Here is a 25,148-nt window from a genome sequence, read left to right on the forward strand (position 1 = left end):
TAATACCGGTTTGCGAGACTAAAAACTTTATCAGTCAGATCACAAAACCAACTAGCTTTGATACATTATTCATTCAAAAGACAAGTTCTCCAAACCTTTTAAACTAACTCTTCATCATTACAAACCCCGATTTTAAATTTAAAAACAAAAAAACTCTACCCCGCCGCTTCTAAAACATATGATTACAACCGTATTAATAAGCATATAGGTTACATTTTTAATTACATAATGCAAACTTATATAAGATTTATAGAATTGAGTATCGGGCACATGCCCCACCCAAGACCAACGTGGGTCCGCCCCTGGTTACACTTACACAACAAGATGGTCTACCATACTTAATTAGTCAAATTCTAGGCTTCTCCGTCGTGGAATCCTTGATTTCGCCATTTTCTAAAGCCTCCAAGCTATTGACTTCGGCGCTATGATGTGTCGCGGACGGATCACACGAATACCATCTTGACCAGAAAAGATAATTAAAGAAGTTGATGAAACTCAATGAAGCTAAAAGCCAGTAAAAGTGATCTAATCTATCTTTGTTAAGGTCATTATCGCCTAACCAACCTTCTTTGGTCCCGGAACCATTACTAGAAGTAACTCTATTCACGGTCGAGACAAGAACAGAGCTAAGATAAAACCCGAAAGAGTAAGAACAGTATGTCATTGCTGTGAGAAAAGATTGCATACTCTGTGAAGACTGTTTGTAAAAAAACTCCACTAATCCAACGGCTGTAAACATCTCTGATAAACCAAATATCAGAAACTGCGGCGCGATCCAAAAGATCGAGAGCATTACGTTCTGTTCCAAGAACGATTCTCGTCTCTTCTTCTCCACTAAAGCGGCTGCAACCATCGAGAAAGTTGCTAAGAACAGTCCAGTGCCAATTCTCTGAAGAGGAGAGATTCCAGAATCGTTTCCCGTGAGTTTTCTAGCGAGTGGGACGAAGAACGTCTCGTAGAGAGGCACAAAGAAGATGAGAATGATGTAAGGAATGGCTTGAAGAGAAGCTGGTGGAATTTGGAAAGTTTTTGTAATGTGTGTGTTCATGGAACTTCCTTGCTGAACAGAGAAAGTTTGAAGCTGAGCTAAGATGGTGTTGAAGATGATAGTACACGCGAATATCGGTATGACTGATAACAATATCTTGACTTGATGGACTTGTTCGATTGTGCAGAGTCTCCATGGACTCTCCATTGCCTTGCCTTGCGTCTTGATGCAAGCCTTGTCAAGAAACCTGCACGTCAAGAAAAAAAAAAGTTAGTTAGTTAGTTAGTTAGTCAATTTGGCGGTTATTGTAAAAAAGATCAAAGTCAAATCACCTGAATTTATTAGAATGGAGGAGAGGTTTGACACGAACAAGATCCGTTGAAGGTTGGTGAACCATGTTTGGGTTTGATGGGCAAATCTGTTTTCGTTTAGTGATCGCGGCTACGAAGACCTGATCGATCGAAGAATACCATAAAATCAAGATAAGATCAAACTCTTCTAAATGACTCAAAATGTACCAAAGACCAATGTTTGAATCTATATGTGAAAAGAAAACATTTTTCTAAAGGTTAAACGCAAACTAGCATTCGATTCTTGATTTACCTGAGCAATTGGTGTGAAGATGCTACCACTAGGCGGTTTATTCCTATAAAAGCTAGTTCCAGCGACAAGGCTGATCATCCCCGCGGCCATAACAGCCGCGGAGACACCAAAACCAACGTCCATACCAGAATGTGTTTGCACCCAAACTAAGAGTGTGAGTGCAATAAGCTGACCCATTGAGAAGGCGAAGTAAGCCGCATTGAAGAAACTCGAGAGCTTCCTCAAATCTTTCCTTTGAAACTGGTTTGCACCGTGAGAGATGATGTTCGGTTTGAGGCAGCCGCTCCCTAAGGCCACTAAACAGAGTGCGGTGTAGAGAGTGGCTGCCTTGTAACCATTTGCCTCTACGCAATGTATTGTGGTGCTCTTCATGTTGCATTCTGGTGGTCTTAGCTCTGGGAGATGAGCTTGGACTGACAATAATATGAAACCCTGTTTTATCAATTTACAAAAACATTTGTCAGCCAAAACTTCTCCTAGTTTTGTCGACCACATTATTTTAGTCTTTGGTCACTAATATTTTTACCTATAACCAAGGAATTAAAAGTCAGGTGTATGTATTATGAAGCCGTAAATTTCGTTACTATACTATTGCGTGGCGTTAACTAGCTCAAAAAAGAACACTATACTAACAAATTATATAACCCATTTGCTTTTCCAAAGAACCGAAAGATTTAATTCATAACTCACTTTAATTACAACTTTCTGTTAAAGTTTTGAACTTTTGTCTATAATATACTTTAAATATCCCGTTTTATTCACAAGTTACTAGTTAGAGATGAAAAGTGAAGTAGAATATTCAAGAGCATCTAAAATAGAAAGGAGAAAAGAGAGGTAGAGAGGTAGAGGAACATACAGAGATTTCGATGACGCCAAAAACGAGCATGGTACGAAAGCTTCCAAGGTATGAATCAGAGAGGAAGCCACCAAGAAGCGAGAGGAGAAACACCGTTCCTATGAAGTTAGTAACGAGGTTTGCGGATTTTGACAAAGGGAAATGCATCTCATTGAATACGTATGTGATCAAGTTGTTTCCAACAGCTGCGATCGCCATCATCTCGAAAGCTTGGAAGCCTGAACATAGATATATGTATGCACAACCAATCAATTTAACTACATGGCTTCAAAATGCATAACATGGACTAATTCGGCCATAAGCAGCATATATATTGGTCTAGCCGATATATACATAGTTAATGTTTACGAGAGAAGGACAAGGATACCTAGAACAAAGAGGGCAGCTCTTGTACCACCATGCTTGCTTGGCCTGCATGGCCGACCTCGAAAATCAACACAAAGATCGTCCAATGATTCCTCCGACGTGTGTATTACTCCTCTTTTGGCTTCTTCAGATAGATCATGAACATCCATAGCTCTTTCTTTTTTTCTTGTATTATGTCAAACAAAGGAAGATATAAGTTTGGCTTTAGGAGTTGGCACAAAGTTAAATTAACTAGGTGGGGAGCGAGGAGGTACTTATAATGTCTCGTTCATTTTTAAAAGAATCATGAAAGAGAAACTAGAAAAATATTATCCAATATTAATCAACTATTTCTACATTAATTTTTGTTAGAAACTAGACTTCAATATCAATATCCAATAAATATAAATCTTTCTAATAAAAAGTAAAAAAAATTCTTAAATCAACTTTTGTGTAAAAAGAGAAACAATGAATTCTTATAGAGAAGTTCATTTTTAAAATTATGGTTTTAGTTATTAGAAAAATATCAAAATACTATTGAATAAATTGTGTAACTAATTTAAAACTTAAATATATCAAATAATTAAGTTTACTAAACTTCTTAGTGTATTAGAGTAGTGGGAAGAAATGGACCCACTGTCCAATATGTTTAAAATGCATCATCATCATCATCATTACAAGAAAATTTCAACTTTGGCCTGTGGCTCTGGGGCATAAACTATTGTTTACTACAATGTTTTCTTGACATTTACGGCTGAATATATATAGTTGCGATTTGATTATGATGACAATCTTTGACGATCTTCCCTTCCCATCAATGTGAGTTCAACCCTTTCCGTCAGTACTAGTAGAAACTTAACATTAAAAGAACTAATCAAGTTTACAATATCATCATAATTTAATTTTAAGAAAATTTTATGGATTTCACAAAAGTTGATAAAGTAATTAGAAATCTAATGTACATATTTATATACAATAAATCAAGAAAATGATGGATGTGGTGAAAAATATTTTCAATTTGATCTACAAGAAAAAAGCTTAATTCCAACAGCTATCTATGCGGTTAATTTGTAAGAATTATATGTTTCCAATAAATTTTCAATAGAACATATATTTGTTGGAATATGATCGTTGGAAATCTGCATTTATCACGAATTTATTGGAAACGTTTCCATTGAATAATTATATGACCAATTTGTTGGATAGTTCTGATAATTTTTTTGTTTGACATTTGTTGGAATTTACGGTGAAGTTTTTAACGAATTGTTCCAACATATATTTTGTTGGAATGTCATTGATAATTTGTCACAAATATTCAACAATTCTCAATGTTTGTTTATGAAAAACTACTAATAACATATTTATTGCAACTTTGTTGAAACGTTTTCAAGAAAACGTTTGAGAAATTTCTGACGCCTTATTTGTTGGAACTTCATAAAAATTTAATGATAATTTAATTGTTGAAAATTTATTGATAACTTTCCTTATAAATTTTTGAAAACTTCTGATGATTTAATTGTTGGAATTTAATTGTTAAAATTTTATCAGAAATTAATCGTTGAAAATATGTTGATATATTCTACTTCTTAGGTTAACCTCATGCTATTAGTATCGTGTGGGGAATGCAAAGTGGCATACGTGAGACTATAATAATATTTTACTCATCGATCAAGGCTTGTGGGATCTTTTTATTCGTCTTGAAAGACAAATCAAGATGTAGTTGGAGGCACTACAAATATCCCCATCCCGACCATACCATTCCCATGACAATAAGTAGATCAGATCTTCTTTTTCGAAAATGATTATTCCAAGTGATTCTGCTATTTATATTTCTTTTGTTAGGTACATAGGTTGATAATTAAGAAGCATATGTGTTTAACCATAACGTCATATAGATATTGTGAAAGCCGGATGAGAAATATTTAAACCGAAAATAAGAAATGATAAGGTAGGTATCTTTCCATGTGTCGATTAGAGAAAGATGAATAAGGAAATCGTTTGAGACAAATGGTTCCATGTGGCTTGTATCCTTTAGATGAAACCATACCTATTCAAATAAAATATCATGCATTTTATGATATTTATTAGGCCCGATATCGCATATCTTGTAGGCGAAACTAATTACTTCTTATATACATGCACAAACTGATAAGACCGAAACTTTCATGATATGTATATTATACAGCTTATTGTGCTTACCTAATTGGAATTTGGTTTGCATGAAGTGATGCTCTACCGACCGCATAATCAAACAATTATTACATCTGATTCCATATTTCTCATTGCATACACAAAACAAATGATCGACCAAAATACTAAGTTAGTTGTTCAAGTTTCCGCTACTTTCTAACTTTAGATGTGGAACGAACCTATTCGACATTTCCTAGAAAACTCGTCCAAAACCAATCAAATTTAAACGGCTAACCAAACAGAAGTCAAATGCAACCAGGGACAAACTGTTTTATTTAGTCTACTACTCAAAACCAAACATGAATCTTTTCATCTAGACAGGTCCCCACTACCTTTCTATATAAATTGTAAAAATGGCTAGAAGAAGAAAGCTACTTTTACACTATACTTATAATAGTCAAATCAGTGAAGTCCAATCCAAGCAAGCATCACAAAAGGGGATATGAATTGAAAACGAATGAAGAGACGTGTGACATATTCTCTGATGTATAAACTTATGTAATGGATACAACTGTACCCCAAAACTTCACTAAATCTACAATAGAATGCACACTATCAACTACATGACCTTCCCTTGATCTTTTCTATTTTAATCTCAAGCCGTTTATATACATTTATTTTCGTTCACTATAAACCCTTTTGTTGGCATGACATACTAACAATTTAAACATCCATAATGCCTTTGTGCATATGCGACCAAATTCAATTATGTATATTCCCATTCGACCAAATAAAACTATTTACAACCAATAATAATGATTTCTCTTCTTCTATGAATTCAATCGTCATCTATGAATATTTTTCATTTAATCAGTATCTTAATCGAATTTTCCATTTAAAGTTTCTTCTTCATATCTTTTTATGTTTTTCCTTCGGCACTTATGCTCCATTTTTCCTTTTTGTTTTTTGAATATCAAGAGGTTTTGGACTAAAACCCGTAATTTTCAAGACCCAAGACCAGCATGTAATATTAGATTTGTCTCATATCTCTCTTTTTTTTTTACAGAATATCTTAGTATTTTCACGATAAGTTTTAAAAGGCGACAATATTTTTTAACATACGCAGTTGTATCTTCTTTTTTTGGATCAAACTATAGTTGTATCTTAACCGTAAGCAACTACCCGTCTACACATCCTTATAGTTATATACATACATGTACTCTTATAGTCTCATTGACTCACACACTTGCGCTCGTATTCATGTGTAGATAAATAAATATCATAATTGGTTAGACAAATCGAGTGGTGATTAAAAAAAAAAACAGAACAGTAGATGGTCGGTTTTGTTTAGTGTTTAAGTGAAGAATAATTCTTCTTCAGCTGAAACTGCGTTGACATTTTCTCATCATTATTCATTTTCTCCCCATCTTTTGCCCTACCACTCCACTCTCACTCTATTAGTGTATTACTTTTAGTGTTGTATCTATGTAACGCTTGTGCTTCCAACTATACAACAACAAAAAGGTGAACGAAGTTGATATTGGAGCTTGCCTTTGTGTATTGTGTTGTATAAATAAAAGTCATGATTGGTGGTCAAGGTCAACTAGTATAACAAGTCACGATTGGTGGTCAACTATGCCATTATATTTGATAAACATTGGCTTCAATCTTCTTCCACCATCCTAATCACTATTGCTAACACGTTACACAACTTTAACGTGATAGACAGTGATGAGATAACAGAAAATGAAATAATATTTGGAATGAGTGTGTGTGTATACATTTGCGTGACCTAGAAGCAAATGGTCGTGCTTGTTAGTTTAGGTATCTCTGTTAGCAATGCGTTTTTCAAAACATTACTATAATCCACATAAGTTAAAAGGAGAGAAGCATTTTCCCATTGATAGATATAGAACTTGTAACATATATAACACTGGTTAAATGTAATATCTACACAAAAGTACACACAGTATTGTCGGGTCGAGTTTAATTAGAACTTAATTTACTCATAAATTCTTTCATTTGGACGATCGATTGTATATTCATAGCATTTGGGTTGGCTAATAATAAGCTCTTTTCTAGAAACAACTCTGCACTAAACATTCATTTTCTAGCTCCCACTTGATTATGTATAAAGCCTTATATCGTGCACAGTCCCAACAACTCGATCAGCGGGAGAGGAAGAAACTTTATATAAGATAAAACCTTTATAAAATTTGGTGGACCTTGTTTCTTTTATTTTATTTTATAATGAACAAAATCTGAAAAACTTTATAGGAGATGGATGATACAAGAAAACGGAAACTAGCTAGAAACGAGATTCATGCCATTTGAAAAAGTTTTGTTTTTATTCCATTGTTATTTGAAATCTAGGACGAGCATATAAAAATGATTATGAACGAGAATTAAGGCCAATCAAATTCCATAGTTCAAATGCTCTTAAACTCATACAGAAACAGAAAGCAATTCTAAAGGAAATGCACCTTAACTATTAAAAATATAAATTAATTTGACAAATATAACTTCTAAAATAATTCTCACAAGACTAATCTCTGAGACATATAGAAAACAAGTATTTGGGACTTAATGTGTCTATCGTAACCAACGAGAATCCTAACAAGTTTCGTAGATACTAGGACTCATTCTTTTACCTAAACACACATAACGAGTCATGTTCCACTCTCAAAACCCACAAGTCTTGATTTTCATTTCATTTTTCTTATTTTATATTAAATTCTTTTTATTTAAGAAATGTCAAAAATTAAAAGTCATTTCTTAAGCGGAAACGCATATACATTATCTGAAACGAGATATTTGGTAAAAAGGAATAGAACAAAAAGGGACGGGACATGACTTTTGCCCATCCTTAGTTTTAGCCTTTAGAGATGCAGCGTGATGAAGGGGACTGTGTTTGGTGTGAAAATTGTAATGGTAATGGCCAGCATTATATTGAGCCTTTTGATTTTTTTAGCTCCCTCTCACTTCTATAATTAAACTTTTCGGTTTTGTAATGGTATAGATAACCAATTGGAGAAATTTTCTATAGTTTGTCAAAACCCTATTATATGGCTCCAATCCATTAAAATATATGGACCAGGCATAAGAGTATCTTAACGGATTAAAAAAAAAAAACTATTTCTTATAAATGTGACCTAAGAAAATCTTTGACTTCTATAAAGTTTTATATATATAACTTCGTATAAACATTTTGGAGCTTTGTTGTTGTTGTGACTTGTGAGTCCCTTTTACAAAATCTTTTCAACTTTTTGCGTCGGTTTGATTAAGCTAGCCCTAATTAACGGATGCAAGACTCGTTAATCTTCACTCTTCACATTACATATTTTACCTTTTGTTATAAAAGAACTAGTTATCCTTGAAGATTAACATAAAAAATATAAGACATCCATTTATATGGTGTACCATAAAATAGAAACTTTCTTTAACTATACAGATATCAAGTTTGAACCCGGATTGTGAAAATGTGGTATTTTAAAAAAAATTGAGATGCAAATACTTGTATTAAAAAAACTATATTTTGTAATATTTCTTAGAAATGAGACCTAAGAAACATTTATACGTACCCCTTACTGGAAACTTTCATTGTTGTGGTTTTATAGACATGGCCGACCCTGATATTTATGCATGAGATCAAAAACAATTACGGTTTGGAAACTTCATAATGTATTTTTCTTTTCTTTTACGGTATACATATTAATTCGTTAAAATTTAGGTCCAAAGCGAATGTGTCATCTTATTGTCCTTGGAAAGGGCCCTGGTTAGAGGCTAATAATATGTATATATACGGATAGTCACTAACCAAGTCGAAATCTTTATCTTGCATATCCGTCTAATTAATTAAAGGTATATATATATTTCCGAATAAGCATTTTGGTGAAATGTAGCTTCGGTGCAAGGATCTCTTTTACAAAATCGTTTCAACTTTTTGCGTCTAATTAGTTAGATTAAGTTAGCCCTAATTAACGGCCGCAATTCGCCATTCTTCACCGTATTATATATATCACGCCAGTTATATACATAAAGAACTAGTTTTTCCTTGAAGATTAACCTAAAAAGGAAATCAACAAAGTTGCGTTAGTCAAAATTTCAAAGAAAAGTCGGTGGTTATATTCCAACATAAAGAAAGAGAGACATGGAGAGGGAATTAACTTTAAGAGAGATAGATTCAATATAAGAGACCAATTAAATTTAACAAATATAAAGAAAGGGAGATGGCGTTGACAAAACGAAAACAAAATAAAGGATGACGAGAGATTTAAGAAGAAAAATAGATATTTGGGATTAGTGGTGTAGTGTTCCTATTTGGTTGTACATCTTTATGTGTTAACTAGGATTTAACCCGTGGTATACCACGGACCAAATATTTTATTTATATATATAATAATATTAACTTTTAAGGTTTTAGTTTAGTATTAAGGTTATATACTTTTATATTAATGTTGTAATTAAAAAAATTGGTGATGATAAAATAATAAAATAAATATTTAACATGTGTTATATCAATCCAAATCCGTTCTGCTATATTTCATATCAATGCAAACCCGTCCCGCTATATTTTTCGTCTCATAATATTTTAATTTTTTTATAAGTTTAAATATTAGTTGTGAAATAGTTGTGATTGTGATTTTATGCCGAAAAAGTTATGGACTTTTAATTTCATGGAATATTCAAACTAGTATAAGGAATTTTTTTTAGGTGCACATATAAGTGGGTTTGCTCATTTTCTAGGATCGTAAATGTATTTTGGTTTGTTTCATAATGTTTGTTTTAATTTATTACCGAAATTTAATACAAATAATTCAAATAGTTCAAATTTTGGTTGTTTTAAGATTTAGTAAATATTGTAGGTGAGATAAGGAGAAGATAATTTATTGTGTTTTGCGTGACATATAGGATTGCCATATATTTCGAATCTTTTTGGTTTGTTACACAATTAATTGCCGTAAAAAAATTCAAACCATTAATAACAAAAAACAAATTCAAACTAATATAAGGATTTTTTTTTAAGTGCACATATAAATGGGTTTGCTCATTTTCCGGAATCGTAAATGTATTTTGGTTTGTTTCACGATGTTTGTTTTAATTTATTGCCAAAATTTAATACAAATAATTCAAATAGTTCAAATTTTGGTTGTTTTAAGATTTAATGAATATTGTAGGTGAGATAAGGAGAAAATAATTTATTGTGTTTTGCGTGACATATAGGATTGCCATATATTTCGAATCTTTTTGGTTTGTTACACAATTAATTGCCGTAAAAAAATTCAAACCATTAATTAAAAAAAAACAAATAATTAAAATCCAGTGGCAACCATTGTAAATAAGTCTCAACTCCAGGATTTATTTTACAAAATGGCTGCAAAAATGTATATGTAGATACTTAATACCACAACAACTTTTAATAGTTTTATAAACACAACAACATGTTTTGTAAGAAAATTACATCACATGTCATAAGTCATAACATATATCCAAGTATCCAACTAAGTATTGTGTGGAACAGTGGAAGTATTAACGAAAGTATTGATATCTACATAATTATATAAATTACGTAAAGGTTGTGAAAAGATGCTTTATGCATTAGTTGCCTATTTTTGATTATGAGAATTTATAAACAGTTTAATCTTTTTATAAGAAGTATAATAATATTTTTGTTATTATTGTGGATGAGATTTGAGTTCTGCACTCACAAATGTTAGGATTAAGCCATGCAAGTGTAGAATCATGTTTCATCAACAGAAACACAATAATCAACAAAATACGTAGCCACCAAAATTGTATTATCTTACAATTCATTTTTCAACTTTTTGAGTTTTGAGTCGAGTCTTATATAATCTCATGATCTTAAGTATAGAATTTACTAATCTCATTCACGTAATGTCTTAAACATAAAGATTTGAATGCTAAACTTTAAACACAAGAGACTTTCAACTATGAGAAGGAAAATAGAGTGAGAATGTTTCAAATCTCACTAGAGAAAAAAGATTACAATTTTATCATCAAAACATGATGATCTCCACCTACTCTAATCTAATAAAAAGTGAGGATCATAGAGTTGACATAATTCTTAAGTTGATCTCTCTTGCATGAACATAATTCAAGTTGAGAAGATCTTTAGTTATGTTCATGCAAGAGATCAATTTAAGAATTATCATCAACTCTATGCTCCTCAAAAAAAAACCTATGATCCTCACTTTTTACTAGGAAAAAAGAAAAATTCTGCTCTCGGAAAGAAAATAGAATACTCTAAATAAGCCCAAAACGATCAAAACAGGCCCAGAGTAGTCATTATAAGGCCCAATATGATGATTTGAGATCTGAAAGTGGGCTCCACGATGAGCTGTAAAAAAAAGCAATGCAAGGCTGTGGGATAAATGATGATGACGTGAGGTGGGCCACGTGGGGGAAGGAATGTTGTTAGGCTTTTTTTTAGTCCTAAAGGCGTGCGGAGACACCTCTGTCTCTTTGCTCTTTTTCTCTTTTATTACTCTTTTTTTTTTCTTTTCTTTTCCATTATAATTATACACCTGGCTCGTATAATCTAAAGTTCTACTAAGGTTGGCTGATTTTCGAGCCATAAACTATTTCGATTCTCAGCTTTCACTCTCAGACTTTTGGACCCTTAAATTTCCACCATCAACTTTCATATTCCCAAAATTACATCATCTACTTTCGGATTCATGCTTAAACATACATTTCTAATTGAACCATTCATTTAACCAGGATTAACCACAAATCCGCGTTTACTGTACCGCGATTGCGATTAACCCGACTAATACCCAGACCCGTTAAGAAAACGACATCGTTTTCATTTCGTTTAACTCATCAAAAAGAGAAAGAAAACGACGTCGTTTTCATTCTTCTTCTTCTGCAAAATCGATTTGGTCGATTAGGGTTCTTCATTCGACAATTTTATAAGAAAATGAGCACCAACAGCTACTACTCATCCGCTTCCAGTTCAGGATTTCGTGTCTGTCCTCCTTGTGTCCCCTCGAAATGTTGGTGTGGAGAAGAGATCATTACATTCACATCGAAAACAAAGGAGAATCCATACAGGAGATTCTACCGTTGTGCGATAGCAATGAAGGTACACATTTCGATTTTGTGATATATTTGATTGATTGAAGGAGTAAATGATTGGAAATTCTGTTTTATAGAGAGAAAATGAAGAGCACTTGTTCAAATGGGTTGATGAAGCTCTCTTGGACGAAATTAAGATGGTAAATGAGAAGTGTAAGAGAGTTGCAGAGAATATTAGTGACCTCAGAATGAACGTGATGGCTAATATGGAGCTCCTTAATAAAAACGGTAAGCAGATGGAGGAAGAGCTGATTAAGAAGATGGAGGGTGAACTCTTGACCATGAAGGAGAATGTGGAAGAGCTAGGACATGTTATGGCAAAGTCAGCTTTGAAGACTGTAGGGGTTGCTGTTGTGATTGTTGCATCTATTGTATGGCTTTGGGGAAGAGTGTAGGTGTTGTTGAGGTTTTGGAGTGAAATTGTAGTATTGGATTAGTCTCTGTTTTGAAGCTTGTCAGGGTTTGGCTATGTTTGTCTTTGTTTTGGATTGTGTAAGTGTCGAGATTAAACGATGGAGGGTTTGTGAATCTATCTATGTTATGTCTTATGTGTCTTTGTCTAATGTGAATCGATGCATAACATAAGAATAGATAAGAATCCATACAAAAGAGGGATAAAGAACATCCTAAACATTAACCGAATAATACATCATCCTACAAAGCCTCAAGAGGATAAAGAACATCCTAAACATTAACCGAATAATACATCATCCAAAATAGACAAAAGAGGATGAAGATGGTTAAGATTGTTCCAAAATAGACAAAAGAGGATTGAGAACTAGAACTAGTCCAACTGGTCCGATTGATCCCATTGACTGCTTCTCTGAGTGAGTGTGATTGTATCAGCTCCATGTGTTGTTTCTTGGAGCTCCATTGTAGGCTGAGATGTTCCAGCCTCCTAAAACAGAAACAACATTCAAACATGAGCACCGAAATGGCTAACCAAACAGCAGCCTAAAACAGAAACAAACCTTAATCTCTTGATTCTTCTTCTTCCTACCCTTCTTCTCCTTTGGGAACTTCTTACATCCAGCTGCATTGTGACCTGCTTCACCACATGATTTGCAATGCATTACTACGCCCTTCTTTCCTACTTTTAATCTCTGTGGACCCTTCTTCTTTGGTGACTCATTTGGACCCTTGATCCGATGATAGTTCTTCTTCTCACCTTTCTTTCTCCCAGGTGGAACAGGATCTTGAAGTGGTGCAGTTATTAATCCTAAACCAGTAGGCCAATACATTTGCCCTCTAACTGGATCCGGCCCGGTATCATACTGTTCTCGCCAAGCGATAGTGTAAAACATTGGAATAACAAAATCTTCAACATCCTTACCCACATCATTGATGGCCGCATAGGCATGTTCACACGGAATCCCTGTGACTTGCCATTTGCAGCAAGAGCAATCCCACTCCTCAGTTTTCAAGCTCACAGCATTAGAATTCCCATCAAACCAAACCTCAAATTTCTCATGCGTTCCTTTGGTCACTTCACATTTAACAGCAAGTTCCCACTCCTCTTTCAGAATCTCTGAGACATACTCAGATATCTTCTTCTTCCATTTCCCTATCTTCGCCTTTCTCTTACTTATACGTGCCATAGCTTGTCTCCTAATTGTTTCCATCATAGGCACCAATGCCTTGGCCCTAGCTTTGACAATTGTGGCATTGAAAGACTCTGTTGCATTGTTGTCTACATCCTCACAGTAGCTGCCTATTCTAAACCAAGATCTGCACCAAGTATTTGGTTCTTCCTTCATGACATCCTCATACAAAGACATGATGTAAGCTCTCATCTCATTGAGATTAGCTTTGTATTGTGTATCACTGTAACTCCATGCTAGATTCCATACAAACTTCTTCAACAAATCTAATGAACCATGTCGTTTTTTCAGATTCTCCACTATATGCTTCACACAAGGTCTGTGTTCAGCATTTGGCAATGCATTCTTGACAGCACTAATAATCCCCTGTCAAATACAAACACATTAGCATCTATAAAGCACTATCATCTATACATAATTAAATAATCAGACATAAGATAATACTAACCTTGCAACGATCTGATATGACCACATAGCCACTGCCATCCTTTAGTTCCAAGTCATGCTTCAGCTGATTCAAAAACCAGAGCCAATTCTCTGCATTCTCAAACTGAACAGTTGCCCACGCCACTGGATAGATTTGGTTGTTCGCATCATGAGCTATAGCAGTGAGCAGACATCCCTTAACCGCATGCTTCAAAAATGTTCCATCTATCCCAATGAGAGGCCTACAGAAGTAAAACGCATTCTTCATTGCTCCAAAACAAACATAAATCCGGTTGAAGACATCATTCTCGTTTGCATCCCTAATGGTATCAACAATTGCAGTTGATCCTTTGTTTGTACTCAAGATTTCTGCCACATAGCCTCGAAGGTGTGCAAACTGTTGGGCATATTCTTCTTTCAGCCACTTAAGAGCTAGAAGTCTTCCATCTTGCACTTGTCCAATAGTACTAACTAGCTTCCATTGCTCCTTGATATGCCTCTGAATGTCAAGAGGCATGAAATTAGGCTGCAACCTTAGCTTATCCATAAACAATCTACCAATCACTCTCCTCTTCAACAGCTTGCATTTTCCATTAGAAGTACAAGAATGATCCAGACATTTGGTCTTCAAAACCCACAATTGCCTCTCGTGAGAGTATGAGGCATAGACATACCATTCACACTCCTTCCTTTGAGCACATCTAAAGCTAATTTTATCTTTTTCCCACCTATTTTGTTTAGCATTTATCCTATGCTTCATTGCATAATGCAAGACAACCTCTTTGAATTCAAAACCAGTGAAGAATGTTCTGCCTATAGCTAACCTATCATCCGAAGCTAACCTAATCTTCCTATCTCTAGTGATCACATGATCTTCTTCTTCATTATCACTTTCTGGTATTTCGTTCCTTCTAATCTTTAACTCATCATACCACATAGCTACTGCTTCCTCTATCTCGAACTCAAACCTCTCGGCCAAATCTTCTTCCGGCTCATCCTTCTTCTGTTTTCTCCTCTTCTTTTGACCTTCTTCAGCCTCTTCCTCCTTTCTTTTCTCTTCTCTCGTCCTCTTCTTTTGACTTTCATCTCTGTCTCCATCGTCTTCTAGATTGATGTCTCCATCAGACGCTATATCACCATCGTCTTCTCTATTCTCCTCTCCATCAGATTCTCTGTCTCCATCTATCCCGACGTCGTCTCCCTCAACTCCGGTGGCTTCGTCCTCCTCGACTCCGCTATCACCACTATCACTTCCATCGTCGGCTTCAATGTCACTCTCTGGAGGTTCGAAATCGGGGTCATCTGGATCGATTTGGTAAATCAATCCTTCCTCCCACCAATTCTTCATTTCTCCCTATTCGAAACCCAAATCGAGACCCAGAAATTCGAATCGAAGAAGAAAACCCCAAATCTCCTTTTGTCTTTCTCTCTCAAGAACCCTAATTTCACAGTGTCGAGATTAAAGAAGAACGACCAAATCGATTTGAGAGTTAAAGAAGAATGAAAACGACATCGTTTTCTTTCTCTTTTTGATGAGTTAAACGAAATGAAAACGACGTCGTTTTCTTAACGGGTCTGGGTATTAGTCGGGTTAATCGCAATCGCGGTACAGTAAACGCAGATTTGTGGTTAATCCCGGTTAAATGAATGGTTCAATTGGAAATGTATGTTTAAGCATGAATTCGAAAGTAGATAATGTAATTTTGAGGAATATGAAAGTTGATGGTGGAAATTTAAGGGCCCAAAAGTCCGGGGTGAAAGCTGAGAATCGAAATAATTTATGGCTCAAAAATCAGTCATACTAACATTGTAATACAAAACATGATTTTGTAAGATTGATCTAGTTTTAGAAAAATCACTTTTGGCTGAAGATAATAGGACCGACTTTTTCTTGTTGTAGTTGTGAGATCTCATAAAGAAGAATTATAGACTTAAGTGTTATATTAACCAATTTTTAATTTAATTCTTCATATACATTATCTATCTTATTAAGTTTGGCTGGAAAAATCTGTAAGTCAGTAAATGTTTACTTCAAAATGTAGAATTCATAATTTTGTATTTAGAATAGTAGAATTTATCTCCAAATTAGTAAACTAGATTTTAGATTGTCATGAAAAGTGATACAAACCAATAATTTTTTTGTAAACTAAGATAGTGGAAAAATCTGTAAGTCAGTAAATTTTTTTGTAAACGAAGACCAATAATTCTTCATAATTTTTTTTAACGAATAGAAAATTAATAAGCGTTATAGTTAAAAACAGGAAGGAATAATGATATTAAAAAAAAAACTATTTGTAAACTAAGATTACCTTTTTCGTAACATTTTGCTCATTTTTTTTTGTAAATGAATGTAAATCGGCATAATTTTAATCACTAAAATTCTGAAATATTTTGCTAACTATCAATCAATTTTAGATTTGATTTGATTTACATATAAATATGTAGGCTAACACATTAAATCATGTTCTAAGAAATATGCATATGCATGAATCATTTGATGTCTTACAAATAAGTTACACAACTTGTGTGCAATCATAATATGGATTCTTATGAAGATAATAAAAAATTAAAAGGTTGGTATATTAATTTTTTTGACCAACTTTTGTGAAAATGTTAAAATGCTAAATATATTCAGTAGTTCAACTTATTTTGAGGGATATGTAAACTAAAAAAAAAAAAAAACTCTTTTGAGCTATAATTTAATATTGGTCAAAAAAAAATGTATTTTTTTATATATAGTATATCTCTGTTAGTTATATTTTTTTTTTTTTGTGTATGTTATTTCTCGGTTAGTTATTTGCTAAGGGAAAGTTTTTTTTGTTGAATATCTTTTTTTGGTAGAATTAAAAATACAGAAAATTTCAATTTTAAGATTTTCCACCAATATAAAAGACCAAAAATTAAATAATAGCTAAAATAAATGTTTTCCAACTGTAAATCTATTTTACAGAGTGGATCCGACCAACAAGAAAAAAGTGTACAAAAACACACAGTGACCGTACATAAAATAAAAAAAATGTCATTGATATTTGTGAAAAGCTAAGTTAAATAATTCAATGAGTGTGTCCCCAAATTCTCTCTTTTTTCCCTGAGACTTTTCCTTGAATCCTCTTCCCTCCTCCTTCTTCTCTCTCTCTCGTTTCTCAACTACCGTCTCTCTGCTTCTTCTGTTCCCAAAACCGGAAACTTTACTTCGTGGAATTTTCCCTTGTTTCTGAAATGGAAGACACAACATTTACCAAAGTGTTCGTTGGAGGATTAGCTTGGGAAACACACAAAGTCTCTCTCAGGAATTACTTTGAACAGTTTGGTGACATTGTTGAAGCTGTCGTTATCACTGATAAATCTAGTGGTAGATCTAAAGGCTATGGCTTTGTAAGTTTCTTCTTCTTCTTGTTTCTTTTTACTTTGGAGATTTGTTATAGCTTCAAGCTCACGGGTTCTGTTTTTTTTTTGTAAAGGTTACTTTTTGTGATCCGGAAGCAGCTCAGAAAGCTTGTGTAGATCCAGCTCCTGTTATTGATGGAAGAAGAGCTAATTGTAATCTTGCTGCTTTTGGTGTTCAGAGATCCAAACCTTCTTCTCCTATTCATGGTACTTTTAGGTTTCTGTCTTTTGATACTTTACTTTTGAAAACCCTACATCAAGAGTATATGTAAATCCATGGATCTTGCTGGAATTGTATGTCTTGAATCACATGTCTCACATATTAGTAGCAAAGTTAGATACTTTATGAATTGTCTTACTTTATTGTTTGAGGTATAGCTTCATCTTGATTCCTTAGTTGATTCAGTAAAGCCATTTTCTTGCTCACTAGTCTTTATAATTCTTCTGCAGACTACACTAGTTAGTTAAATCTTCTGGTTAAATATGTTGTGTTTTGTTCTTGTCTGAAAGCAAATGTTTGAGAGGAGATTCTCATGTTGTTGTGTTATGGCAGGACATGTAGGAGGAAGAGGCATGAAGGTGACTAGCCCTTTCAAGACACACTTTGGGACCGCGGCTACTGCTATTCCTTCCCCACTTCCATTCTCCCACTACACACTTCCTTACACTAATCCTTTTGGGTACTCCACGTTTAATCTCTTACTTGATTTTTCTATACTCATCACTCTACTTAGACTGATAAATCCTCTGTTTGGTTTCATTAAACTTTCTTAGGTTCTCTTCATACTCAATGGATTACAATTACCCCACGGTATGTATATTGTAAGAGTCTCTCCCTACTCTACTCTTATCTCTTATAGCTTATTGGATTATTGTTTTTACAGCAGAGCTATTACAATGTTTATGGAGGGGCAACTGCTCAGCATCCAATGTATGGAAGCGGACCAATGACTGGTGTAGCAGCAGCACCAGCAGCAGGGTTCTACCCATATCTCCAGTTTGCTGAAGGAAATGGACCTGTCACTGGTTATGCTCCCCTCCACTACCCCAACCACATGTTTCACTATTCTGCTCCCGGGGGAAACTACCCGCATCACAATGGTTCACCAGTGTCTCTTGCACCTTCACCAGTCATACCATCAGGTTAGTTTCTTTATATTTTTTCGTTGTTCATACACAACATGGAAAACTAGAGGTACTGATGTTCTCCAGCAGTTTGCTTTGCAGTTCCACAGGCTTGACCATGAAGGCTCGTGGTTCATAGTTCCATGATGCTATGTAGGGGACCAATTCATTTAAATCCTTAAGGCAAAGCTTTGTTTACTACTTTCATCCACATGCCTCTGAAGTTTCACAAGACCTGTGGCCTAACCATGGTTGCCCTTTTCCCTTTATGCTTCTAACCCATTAGACAAAGAAGCCCATAATTTGGAGTTTGGGCGTCTTTGCAAGTTCTAGTTAAGTCTCACATAGGGGTTTAACTAGGACCATCTTCATACACATTACTCATCTTTTCATTTTATTCATTGCATTACCTGCTTTCTGAACGAAGGTTTCGTTCAAGATAGCTTGTTCGAGCTGTAGAAGTAAACAGTTACCGTCTTTTGCACAGTGCCTCGCAAAGGCAAGCAATTTTGTAGAAAAACTTAAAAACTTAGGATTGGCTGATCAACAAGAAAGGAAATAAGGATTTCCCGGGAAAGGCACAAGAAGTGAATTGCCACCACCTGGAAGTGTTGAAGTAGTGTGTGCAAAGGTGTGCACACTACTTCACGCTATATCCATTTTAATGTGCAGTCTTAGGATTATTAGATCTAGGACCATGTTGTTACACATTGTCTTGTAGTAGAACGCTAGAACATAAACTTCCTTTGAGGATAAAGGAATTGCTAACACATGTATATTCTCGGTGGCTAAGCTTTGGAGTTATAGCCACACTTGAGCTAACTTAGATTAAGATCATTTTTAAGATTCAAAATTTAGATTGCTCATCATATCTTGAACCAACCCCACTAATGGATTGTGGGGTTCTTGCATTTGCATGTATTTTTGCCTCTTGGGAGATATTTTGGTTCCCTTTAGGTTCTTCTCATAACAATCAACCAAACCAGTTGACCAACCATGGTTAGGAATTTCAGGTGAGAGGTATTCATCACCTCTTTATCTCTCTTTTGTACTTCTTTCCTCTATTTCTTCAAGACTAAAAACTCTCTTTTTATGTAATTTGTTGTTATATCTTGTAAGCTGTGTGTTTCTGATTCTATGTAAGAAAACTAAAAGCTTTCAGTTTCCATCCTCGGTGGTTGGAAAATGAAACTGTGATTGCAATATTTTACTTTGATCTGATATATAATCCTCTTGTATGAGGTTATGACAATGTCTCCTACTATATGAATCCCTACTTTCATTATCTTGATGCCAAGAGGCCTTACTACAATCATTCAGCAACAGACTGGTTTTTATGTACAACTATAAGAACAAAATCATCATATTATACACAAACCAACGTAGGAACTTGAGACCTATACCTAATATACAATCAACAATGCTGCAGAATATTTCAAACTGCAATCTCTACAACATAACTGCAGAAGAGGAAAATGCATATGGAAGAATAAATAGATCAAGAACGTGTACACTCAATGCCATGACAAATAGCCAACCAAACACCAAGCAGCGTTAAGCAAATAGCTATATCAATGGCAAGAACAATCTTCACTTGACGCCGCCACTTCCTCTCAATGCTCTGAGAGCCACCAGATCGTCCCCTTCTTGGAACATACGTTGCTGATTCAGATGAAGCATTAGAACATTCTGTTACGTTTCCTCTATCATTTGATTTTCGGTGTTCCTCTATCTCAATACCTCTTAGTGAGTGCGCATGATCTCTCCCTTTCTTCTTATCTTGCTTGTTGGATCTTCCTAAAAGAGGAGCTTTGGAGTTAGATGCGTAGCTTTGTTCAGCACCATCAATGGAAGGTGATGATAATGGAAGACAAGTGTGATCAAACTCTAATGAAGCTATGAGTCTTCGGACAATTTGGTCTTGAACATTGCTAAAACTGATACTACCAGAGAAACTTCCTCTAGAATTCTTCTTATTAGCTTCTTTTAACTCATCTCTCAGTTTTTCAAGAAAATCAAGAACGCTAGATTTCTTGAAAACATCATCAACAATGGCGAAATAAACGAAGTCATCTTTCATCAAGAATCCAAAAGTCTTCTTACCCCTCGTTTCGAAGTACCACTTGTGAAAAGGTGGAGTCTTTTCCAAGCATAACGCTGCAAGACTCTCGTTGTTGCGGTGGTCTCCGGCATTGTTGTAAGCGTACATAATCTGATTGTCTCTTGAGACACAACAGTAGTGAACTGTGTTTTGGATTGAACCCATGTTGGAACTTTAGATAAGGGGCAGCGATGAGCAAGAGAGTTTCAAAGAATATGTAAGTTATGAAGTCAAGTCTCTGGTTTAAGATCCTTATCTTTGCCAAGAAACAACGAAAGGAATCTTGAAAAGGACTAAACAGAAGATCGAATGTTAGAGAAAGAAAAGGTATTAAAGCAGAGAGAGAACAATACAAGCTTCTCTTACCCAACCTTTGACTCTGCTTTATCTTTTTCTCTTTTCTAATACCTTATCTTCTTGTTTTTGACTTTTTTCAGACTAAGAAATCGCTAATTCAGGTAAGCTAAGATCAACCCTTTTTGAACCAGTTTTGAATATTTGATTATCTGCTGATTTTGTAGCAGACCATACTCTTTGTTTTTGCGCGCGAGCAAACGCAAATGATAATGGGACAAGTTTCCCTGAGAAGAAGTATTTGCCTTCCAAAATGTTTGTTTCTACTATGGATCAATCTCTCATTTTCACTCCTAGAAAATGTACTAGTGTTACAAGTTACAAATGCAAGAAAGCAGCAAGCTTTACGGGATATGGACTGAACACAAACGGTTAAGCTTAACCAGTTCTACAACTACAACAAGCACTCGATGTCCCGATGTTGTTTCGTTCGTCCTCTTCCATTTCCTTAAAGCCCTCTACATCTTGATCACATTGCTGCTCATGGCCATCGTTAATGTGGTTTACTGGCTGAGACTCCGGTTGACTCGAGACTCCTCTGTGGTTTACTACTGGCTGAGATTCTGGTTGACTCGAGACTCCACTGTGGTTTACTGGCTCAGATTCTGGTTGAGTCGACACTACTCTGTGGTTTACTGGCTCAGATTCTGGTTGACTCGACACTTCTTCATCAGGGCTTACGAGACTCGGAACAGGATCATCTTGGCTTTGACGGGAACGACTCGGGATTAGAGCGAGGCGGCAAAGAGGGCAAGTGGTATGTGATGTGAGCCAAAGATCAATGCAGTCCATGTGAAAAGTGTGTTTACATACCGGGATCTGTTGAAGCTTGTCATTTGGTTGATAGTCCCCAAGGCACACTGAACATCTGTAAATCAAAAGTCCAAATCAGTTTATTCAGATTCTAGTCATCACAAGTTGGACTCTCAACATCAGAGGATTAGTCAAATGACCTACACTCCCAAATTATGCAATTGGGATAACAACTCTTCCAAACTACACAATATACATTGTCCTGAAACTATACTAACCATAATCTCCTACAATTAAGTTATCATAGAAACAACTGTTGTGCCATTTCAACCTCCATTTCAATCAAGGCAGACCAGAAATTTCAACCATTAGAGATAAAGATTAGAATCCTCTCATCTTTATTCACTTCCCTAATGTACAACATAGGTCTAATTCAATATTCATGTAACCTAATTTTCAACTTTCCTATCACTACACTTACTCCTTTTTACTGCAATAACCCTTGGAAAAACCTCACCTAGAGTGGTGAATCCTTGAGTGAAAAAGATCAAATTTTGGAGAGAGAAGAATTTGGAAACTCACTGTGAATCCATTACGGTGAAGCTCTCTTTAAAGACAACAATGGGAAGCATCTCTCTCAGCTCTTTGCTCAATCCTAATTCAATCTGTCCATGTGACAAAACCCACTAATCATTACACAACTAAACCAGATAAAGCACAGATCTTTACAATGACAAACCAATCAAGGAAGCAAAAACAGAGAGATTAGAGTGTACCGTGGAGAGAGAGTTCCCGGGGATGAAAGTAGTTCGCATTCCAAGAGAAGACAAATCAGAGCTACTACGACGGAGGTAGATCAAGTAAAACAAGAAGAGAATAATAAATGTGAAACAAATTGGAACAGAAAAGATAAATGCTTGATATAGTTTAAGCTCCGGCGAGCTCGTTGCAGCTGAATAATTTTCCGGGTTTGAATTACTATAAGACATCACCACACACAAGACAAAACTAGACAAGCAAAGTCTAAAAACCCCAAAAAGTCTCCTCCTTTGAATGAAGAAACCAGAGATCGTCAAGATTCAAGATTGGAGTTATAAAAAAAACAATAATTGAAATAATGTATGTGTGAGAGAGAAAGAGAGATGTGGCAGAGGAGAGGTTTCAGGTGAAGCATTTAGCTTTCAGTATAGGGCAACTGTCTGTTTCCTTGTTATTTTTAAAGAGGAAAATTAAAAAAAGTTAGGGGGCATTAATAATGAATTTGAGAGATTATTGAAATGTTAGATAACTTTTCCCGTAGATTCTGGCCGAACAAGCAAACAAGAAACAAAGAGGAGGGGAAACGTTATTACTTGCACCGATCATAATCCATTAATCCGACAAATCCTTCATTTTGTTGGCCATCACCAAGTTGTCAACCTCAAGGTCTTGATTGTTCTCTTTTGTAACCAAATGGAGACACGTACCAGATTGCTTTTGTTTTTTCTCTCTAGATTCATAAAGTACTTATCCATAAAGAAGAACAAGGACTTGGTTAGTTCAAGGGTACTTTTGATTGTCTTGAAAACATTCATTTGCCTTTCTCATTATATATTTAGTTGGACATGAATATGAGTACATGACTTATCTTCTATATTTTCCTTTGACATTCTCCCTCTAAGGCCTAAACTGTTTCAAACACTGTAATTTACAGGGAGGTTTATTGTTACAGATAACTCAAACACGGACCTCAGTATCGATATAGCAGGAACATGAGGTCATAGGATCTCCAACGCTCTAGCTTTGTTGAAACCGATAACTGTTTCATTTTACGCGATCCTTTCCTTTGTAGGTGTCTTTGCGGTTGAATCAACAGAGCTGAATTTGCGGACAAGTATTTTGAAACATGGGAGAAACATGATGTATAGTGCAACGATCACAAATGGTGCCGCTATGAGCCATCCTAGTAGCTGCATAAATAAGTTCTTGTTTTAAGCCAGTTATATGACAACCCAAACCAACTTGTCATCGACATAAATCACGAGAGGAAACCAATATTATCTTCAGATTTGAAAAACACTGACAAATGACAACATACTAGAGAAAATCCCACTTGGAAGATACTGAACCTAAAGATTCTGGCAGGAAATGCGATGAGCAGCTTCGCATCAAATAGAAATCACCAACATCTACACCACTAAGCTAAGACAGAAGAACCTTACCGCATTTCCAATGCTTAAAAAAACATCTCGGGAAGCTTGGCCTGTGAAAACCTTCTTTAGGGCATCAGATGTTAAAGGAAAATGAGGTCCACCGGTTATTTTTTCGCCAAGTCGTAAGAAAGGCACCACAAGACTTCAACGTGAAACACATTTTAAAAAATACACATAAGGGTTCAATTTGATACTGGTAACTGGAAAAATGAATAAAAATCTGTTTTGTGTTGTCTCTTTGTATTGATTTAAGGGGTAACTTTAAAGGAAACTTGAAGTGGAAAGTAATTGGTCACCTTAGTTCTATTGGAGTAGCAATGAAGTTAGCCAACATCACAGTTGGAGCATGACAAAGAGATCCAAGCGACGCAATAGCCACTCCACATAGTAACACCGTAACACCTATCAAAACGCAAATATCCCATTGAGTGAAATGCTTTAGAGATTCACAAACACTATAATGTTCTATGAGCAACTATTCCACAAAAGAAAGTAGCACGAGAACGCACCACAGATTGGAAATACTCCCATGGTAATACCCAATGCCGCAGAAAAAGCCAGCTGCTTTGGCTCAGCACCTCTAAAGGGGAAACAAATCAAGCTTGGTTTTAAATTTTTACGACATCAGCACTCTCACAACACAGAAAATGGCGAGTCTTTACAAGCTACATGGTTACACAACTCTTCACAATGGTCTCTAGTGTTGAAAATAAGAAACCCACATAGCAATACTAAAGGTGAACATGTAGCACAAGTTATCTACTTGGTTCCACGAAATGGTATCAAACTACATCGATGAACAAGTAACCAACTTTACGATACATAGAGACCAATTCATCAAAACAAAATATGAAGAGAGTAACAGAATATAGAACCTGCGCAAGATCTGGATAAGTGGTTCACTGATCTTCTTATCGAACCAAACTTTCAATCTACCTTTCGAAATCGCCATAAGAATTGTTCAACAAATTCGATGAATTTCTCAGCAAGTTAGAGACGAAGAACACTTCCAACAAGTAATTGAATCAAGACTTGAAGTTGTATGATGTTTACTGACACCTGAAGAACTCAAATCGGTTTCTCTTATCTCCACCGCTAAAAGGAACCCGAACCGGGTTCGGGTAAACGGGTTAAAACAATTATAATGGGCTTTTACGTGTTTTTTTAATTGGGCTTTATAAAGTCCATA

The 25,148-nt window shown here is 35.3% G+C and overlaps 5 protein-coding genes and 2 pseudogenes across 12 annotated transcripts; 2 read left to right on the plus strand and 5 right to left on the minus strand.

Annotated features, from left to right (window-relative positions):
• Positions 1 to 23: 23 nt before the first annotated feature.
• Positions 24 to 3,079, minus strand: AT1G33440 (Major facilitator superfamily protein). Its single transcript, NM_103069.4, has 5 exons — positions 2,815 to 3,079; positions 2,448 to 2,665; positions 1,592 to 2,023; positions 1,321 to 1,439; positions 24 to 1,235 (listed from the first exon to the last, which is right to left on the minus strand). Exons 1-5 carry the CDS (start codon positions 2,960 to 2,962, stop codon positions 347 to 349), a joined length of 1,806 nt encoding a protein of 601 aa, NP_174610.2. The 5' UTR covers positions 2,963 to 3,079; the 3' UTR covers positions 24 to 346.
• Positions 3,080 to 11,862: 8,783 nt separating this feature from the next.
• AT1G33450 lies at positions 11,863 to 12,415 on the plus strand (annotated as a pseudogene; the record flags this gene model as incomplete). The annotated part of the gene is made up of 2 exons: positions 11,863 to 12,027; positions 12,098 to 12,415.
• A 231-nt stretch (positions 12,416 to 12,646) lies between these two features.
• Positions 12,647 to 15,395, minus strand: AT1G33460 (annotated as a pseudogene; the record flags this gene model as incomplete). Its single annotated transcript has 1 exon — positions 12,647 to 15,395.
• Positions 15,396 to 17,074: 1,679 nt separating this feature from the next.
• On the plus strand, positions 17,075 to 19,843 carry AT1G33470 (RNA-binding (RRM/RBD/RNP motifs) family protein). Of its 3 annotated transcripts, none has more exons than NM_103072.3 (6): positions 17,075 to 17,422; positions 17,509 to 17,641; positions 17,988 to 18,114; positions 18,209 to 18,245; positions 18,319 to 18,577; positions 18,650 to 19,843. In NM_103072.3, the coding sequence occupies exons 1-6, from the start codon at positions 17,267 to 17,269 to the stop codon at positions 18,673 to 18,675; spliced, it is 738 nt and encodes a 245-aa protein (NP_174613.2). In that variant the 5' UTR covers positions 17,075 to 17,266; the 3' UTR covers positions 18,676 to 19,843. The 3 variants fall into 3 exon arrangements, with proteins under 3 accessions (NP_174613.2, NP_001323029.1, NP_973958.1); NM_001333045.1 differs by having other exon boundaries at positions 18,662 to 19,843; NM_202229.1 differs by having other exon boundaries at positions 17,179 to 17,422; positions 18,322 to 18,577.
• Positions 19,823 to 21,015, minus strand: AT1G33475 (SNARE-like superfamily protein). Of its 2 annotated transcripts, NM_001333046.1 has the most exons (2): positions 20,663 to 20,884; positions 19,831 to 20,356 (listed from the first exon to the last, which is right to left on the minus strand). In NM_001333046.1, exons 1-2 carry the CDS (start codon positions 20,823 to 20,825, stop codon positions 20,058 to 20,060), a joined length of 462 nt encoding a protein of 153 aa, NP_001323030.1. In that variant the 5' UTR covers positions 20,826 to 20,884; the 3' UTR covers positions 19,831 to 20,057. The 2 variants fall into 2 exon arrangements, with proteins under 2 accessions (NP_683346.3, NP_001323030.1); NM_148505.4 differs by having other exon boundaries at positions 19,823 to 21,015.
• A 134-nt stretch (positions 21,016 to 21,149) lies between these two features.
• On the minus strand, positions 21,150 to 23,252 carry AT1G33480 (RING/U-box superfamily protein). Its single transcript, NM_103073.3, has 3 exons — positions 22,544 to 23,252; positions 22,350 to 22,432; positions 21,150 to 21,882 (listed from the first exon to the last, which is right to left on the minus strand). Exons 1-3 carry the CDS (start codon positions 22,754 to 22,756, stop codon positions 21,393 to 21,395), a joined length of 786 nt encoding a protein of 261 aa, NP_174614.2. The 5' UTR covers positions 22,757 to 23,252; the 3' UTR covers positions 21,150 to 21,392.
• A 56-nt stretch (positions 23,253 to 23,308) lies between these two features.
• Positions 23,309 to 25,095, minus strand: AT1G33490 (E3 ubiquitin-protein ligase). 3 transcript variants are annotated; one of them, NM_001333047.1, is made up of 5 exons: positions 24,835 to 25,029; positions 24,469 to 24,746; positions 24,256 to 24,361; positions 23,969 to 24,101; positions 23,309 to 23,716 (listed from the first exon to the last, which is right to left on the minus strand). In NM_001333047.1, exons 2-5 carry the CDS (start codon positions 24,488 to 24,490, stop codon positions 23,576 to 23,578), a joined length of 402 nt encoding a protein of 133 aa, NP_001323152.1. In that variant the 5' UTR covers positions 24,491 to 24,746; positions 24,835 to 25,029; the 3' UTR covers positions 23,309 to 23,575. The 3 variants fall into 3 exon arrangements, with proteins under 3 accessions (NP_001323152.1, NP_564425.1, NP_001323151.1); NM_103074.3 differs by having other exon boundaries at positions 23,323 to 23,716; positions 24,469 to 24,539; positions 24,835 to 25,095; NM_001333048.1 differs by having other exon boundaries at positions 23,323 to 24,101; positions 24,469 to 24,539; positions 24,835 to 25,095.
• Positions 25,096 to 25,148: the final 53 nt, after the last annotated feature.

This window comes from Arabidopsis thaliana, assembly GCF_000001735.4.
Source record: "Arabidopsis thaliana chromosome 1 sequence".
NCBI classification, from domain to species: Eukaryota; Viridiplantae; Streptophyta; class Magnoliopsida; order Brassicales; family Brassicaceae; genus Arabidopsis; species Arabidopsis thaliana.

Excerpts from the sequence above, each read along its gene's own strand:
- AT1G33440 (NM_103069.4), bottom strand. The coding sequence starts at position 2,962 with ATGGATGTTCATGATCTATCTGAAGAAGCCAAAAGAGGAGTAATACAC. Across the intron at positions 2,666-2,814 it reads AGCTGCCCTCTTTGTTCTAG|GCTTCCAAGCTTTCGAGATG; the intron begins GTATCCTTGTCC and ends ATCTATGTTCAG. Across the intron at positions 2,024-2,447 it reads TTGGCGTCATCGAAATCTCT|GGTTTCATATTATTGTCAGT; the intron begins GTATGTTCCTCT and ends TTGATAAAACAG.
- AT1G33490 (NM_103074.3), bottom strand. The coding sequence starts at position 24,911 with ATGGCGATTTCGAAAGGTAGATTGAAAGTTTGGTTCGATAAGAAGATC. Across the intron at positions 24,540-24,834 it reads CTTATCCAGATCTTGCGCAG|AGGTGCTGAGCCAAAGCAGC; the intron begins GTTCTATATTCT and ends TTTCCCCTTTAG. Across the intron at positions 24,362-24,468 it reads GGGAGTATTTCCAATCTGTG|GTGTTACGGTGTTACTATGT; the intron begins GTGCGTTCTCGT and ends GCGTTTTGATAG.
- AT1G33475 (NM_148505.4), bottom strand. The coding sequence starts at position 20,825 with ATGGGTTCAATCCAAAACACAGTTCACTACTGTTGTGTCTCAAGAGAC.
- AT1G33480 (NM_103073.3), bottom strand. The coding sequence starts at position 22,756 with ATGTCTTATAGTAATTCAAACCCGGAAAATTATTCAGCTGCAACGAGC. Across the intron at positions 22,433-22,543 it reads CCGGGAACTCTCTCTCCACG|ATTGAATTAGGATTGAGCAA; the intron begins GTACACTCTAAT and ends TCACATGGACAG. Across the intron at positions 21,883-22,349 it reads TTCACCGTAATGGATTCACA|ATGTTCAGTGTGCCTTGGGG; the intron begins GTGAGTTTCCAA and ends TTTGATTTACAG.
- AT1G33470 (NM_103072.3), top strand. The coding sequence starts at position 17,267 with ATGGAAGACACAACATTTACCAAAGTGTTCGTTGGAGGATTAGCTTGG. Across the intron at positions 17,642-17,987 it reads ACCTTCTTCTCCTATTCATG|GACATGTAGGAGGAAGAGGC; the intron begins GTACTTTTAGGT and ends GTGTTATGGCAG. Across the intron at positions 18,578-18,649 it reads TTCACCAGTCATACCATCAG|TTTGCTTTGCAGTTCCACAG; the intron begins GTTAGTTTCTTT and ends GTTCTCCAGCAG.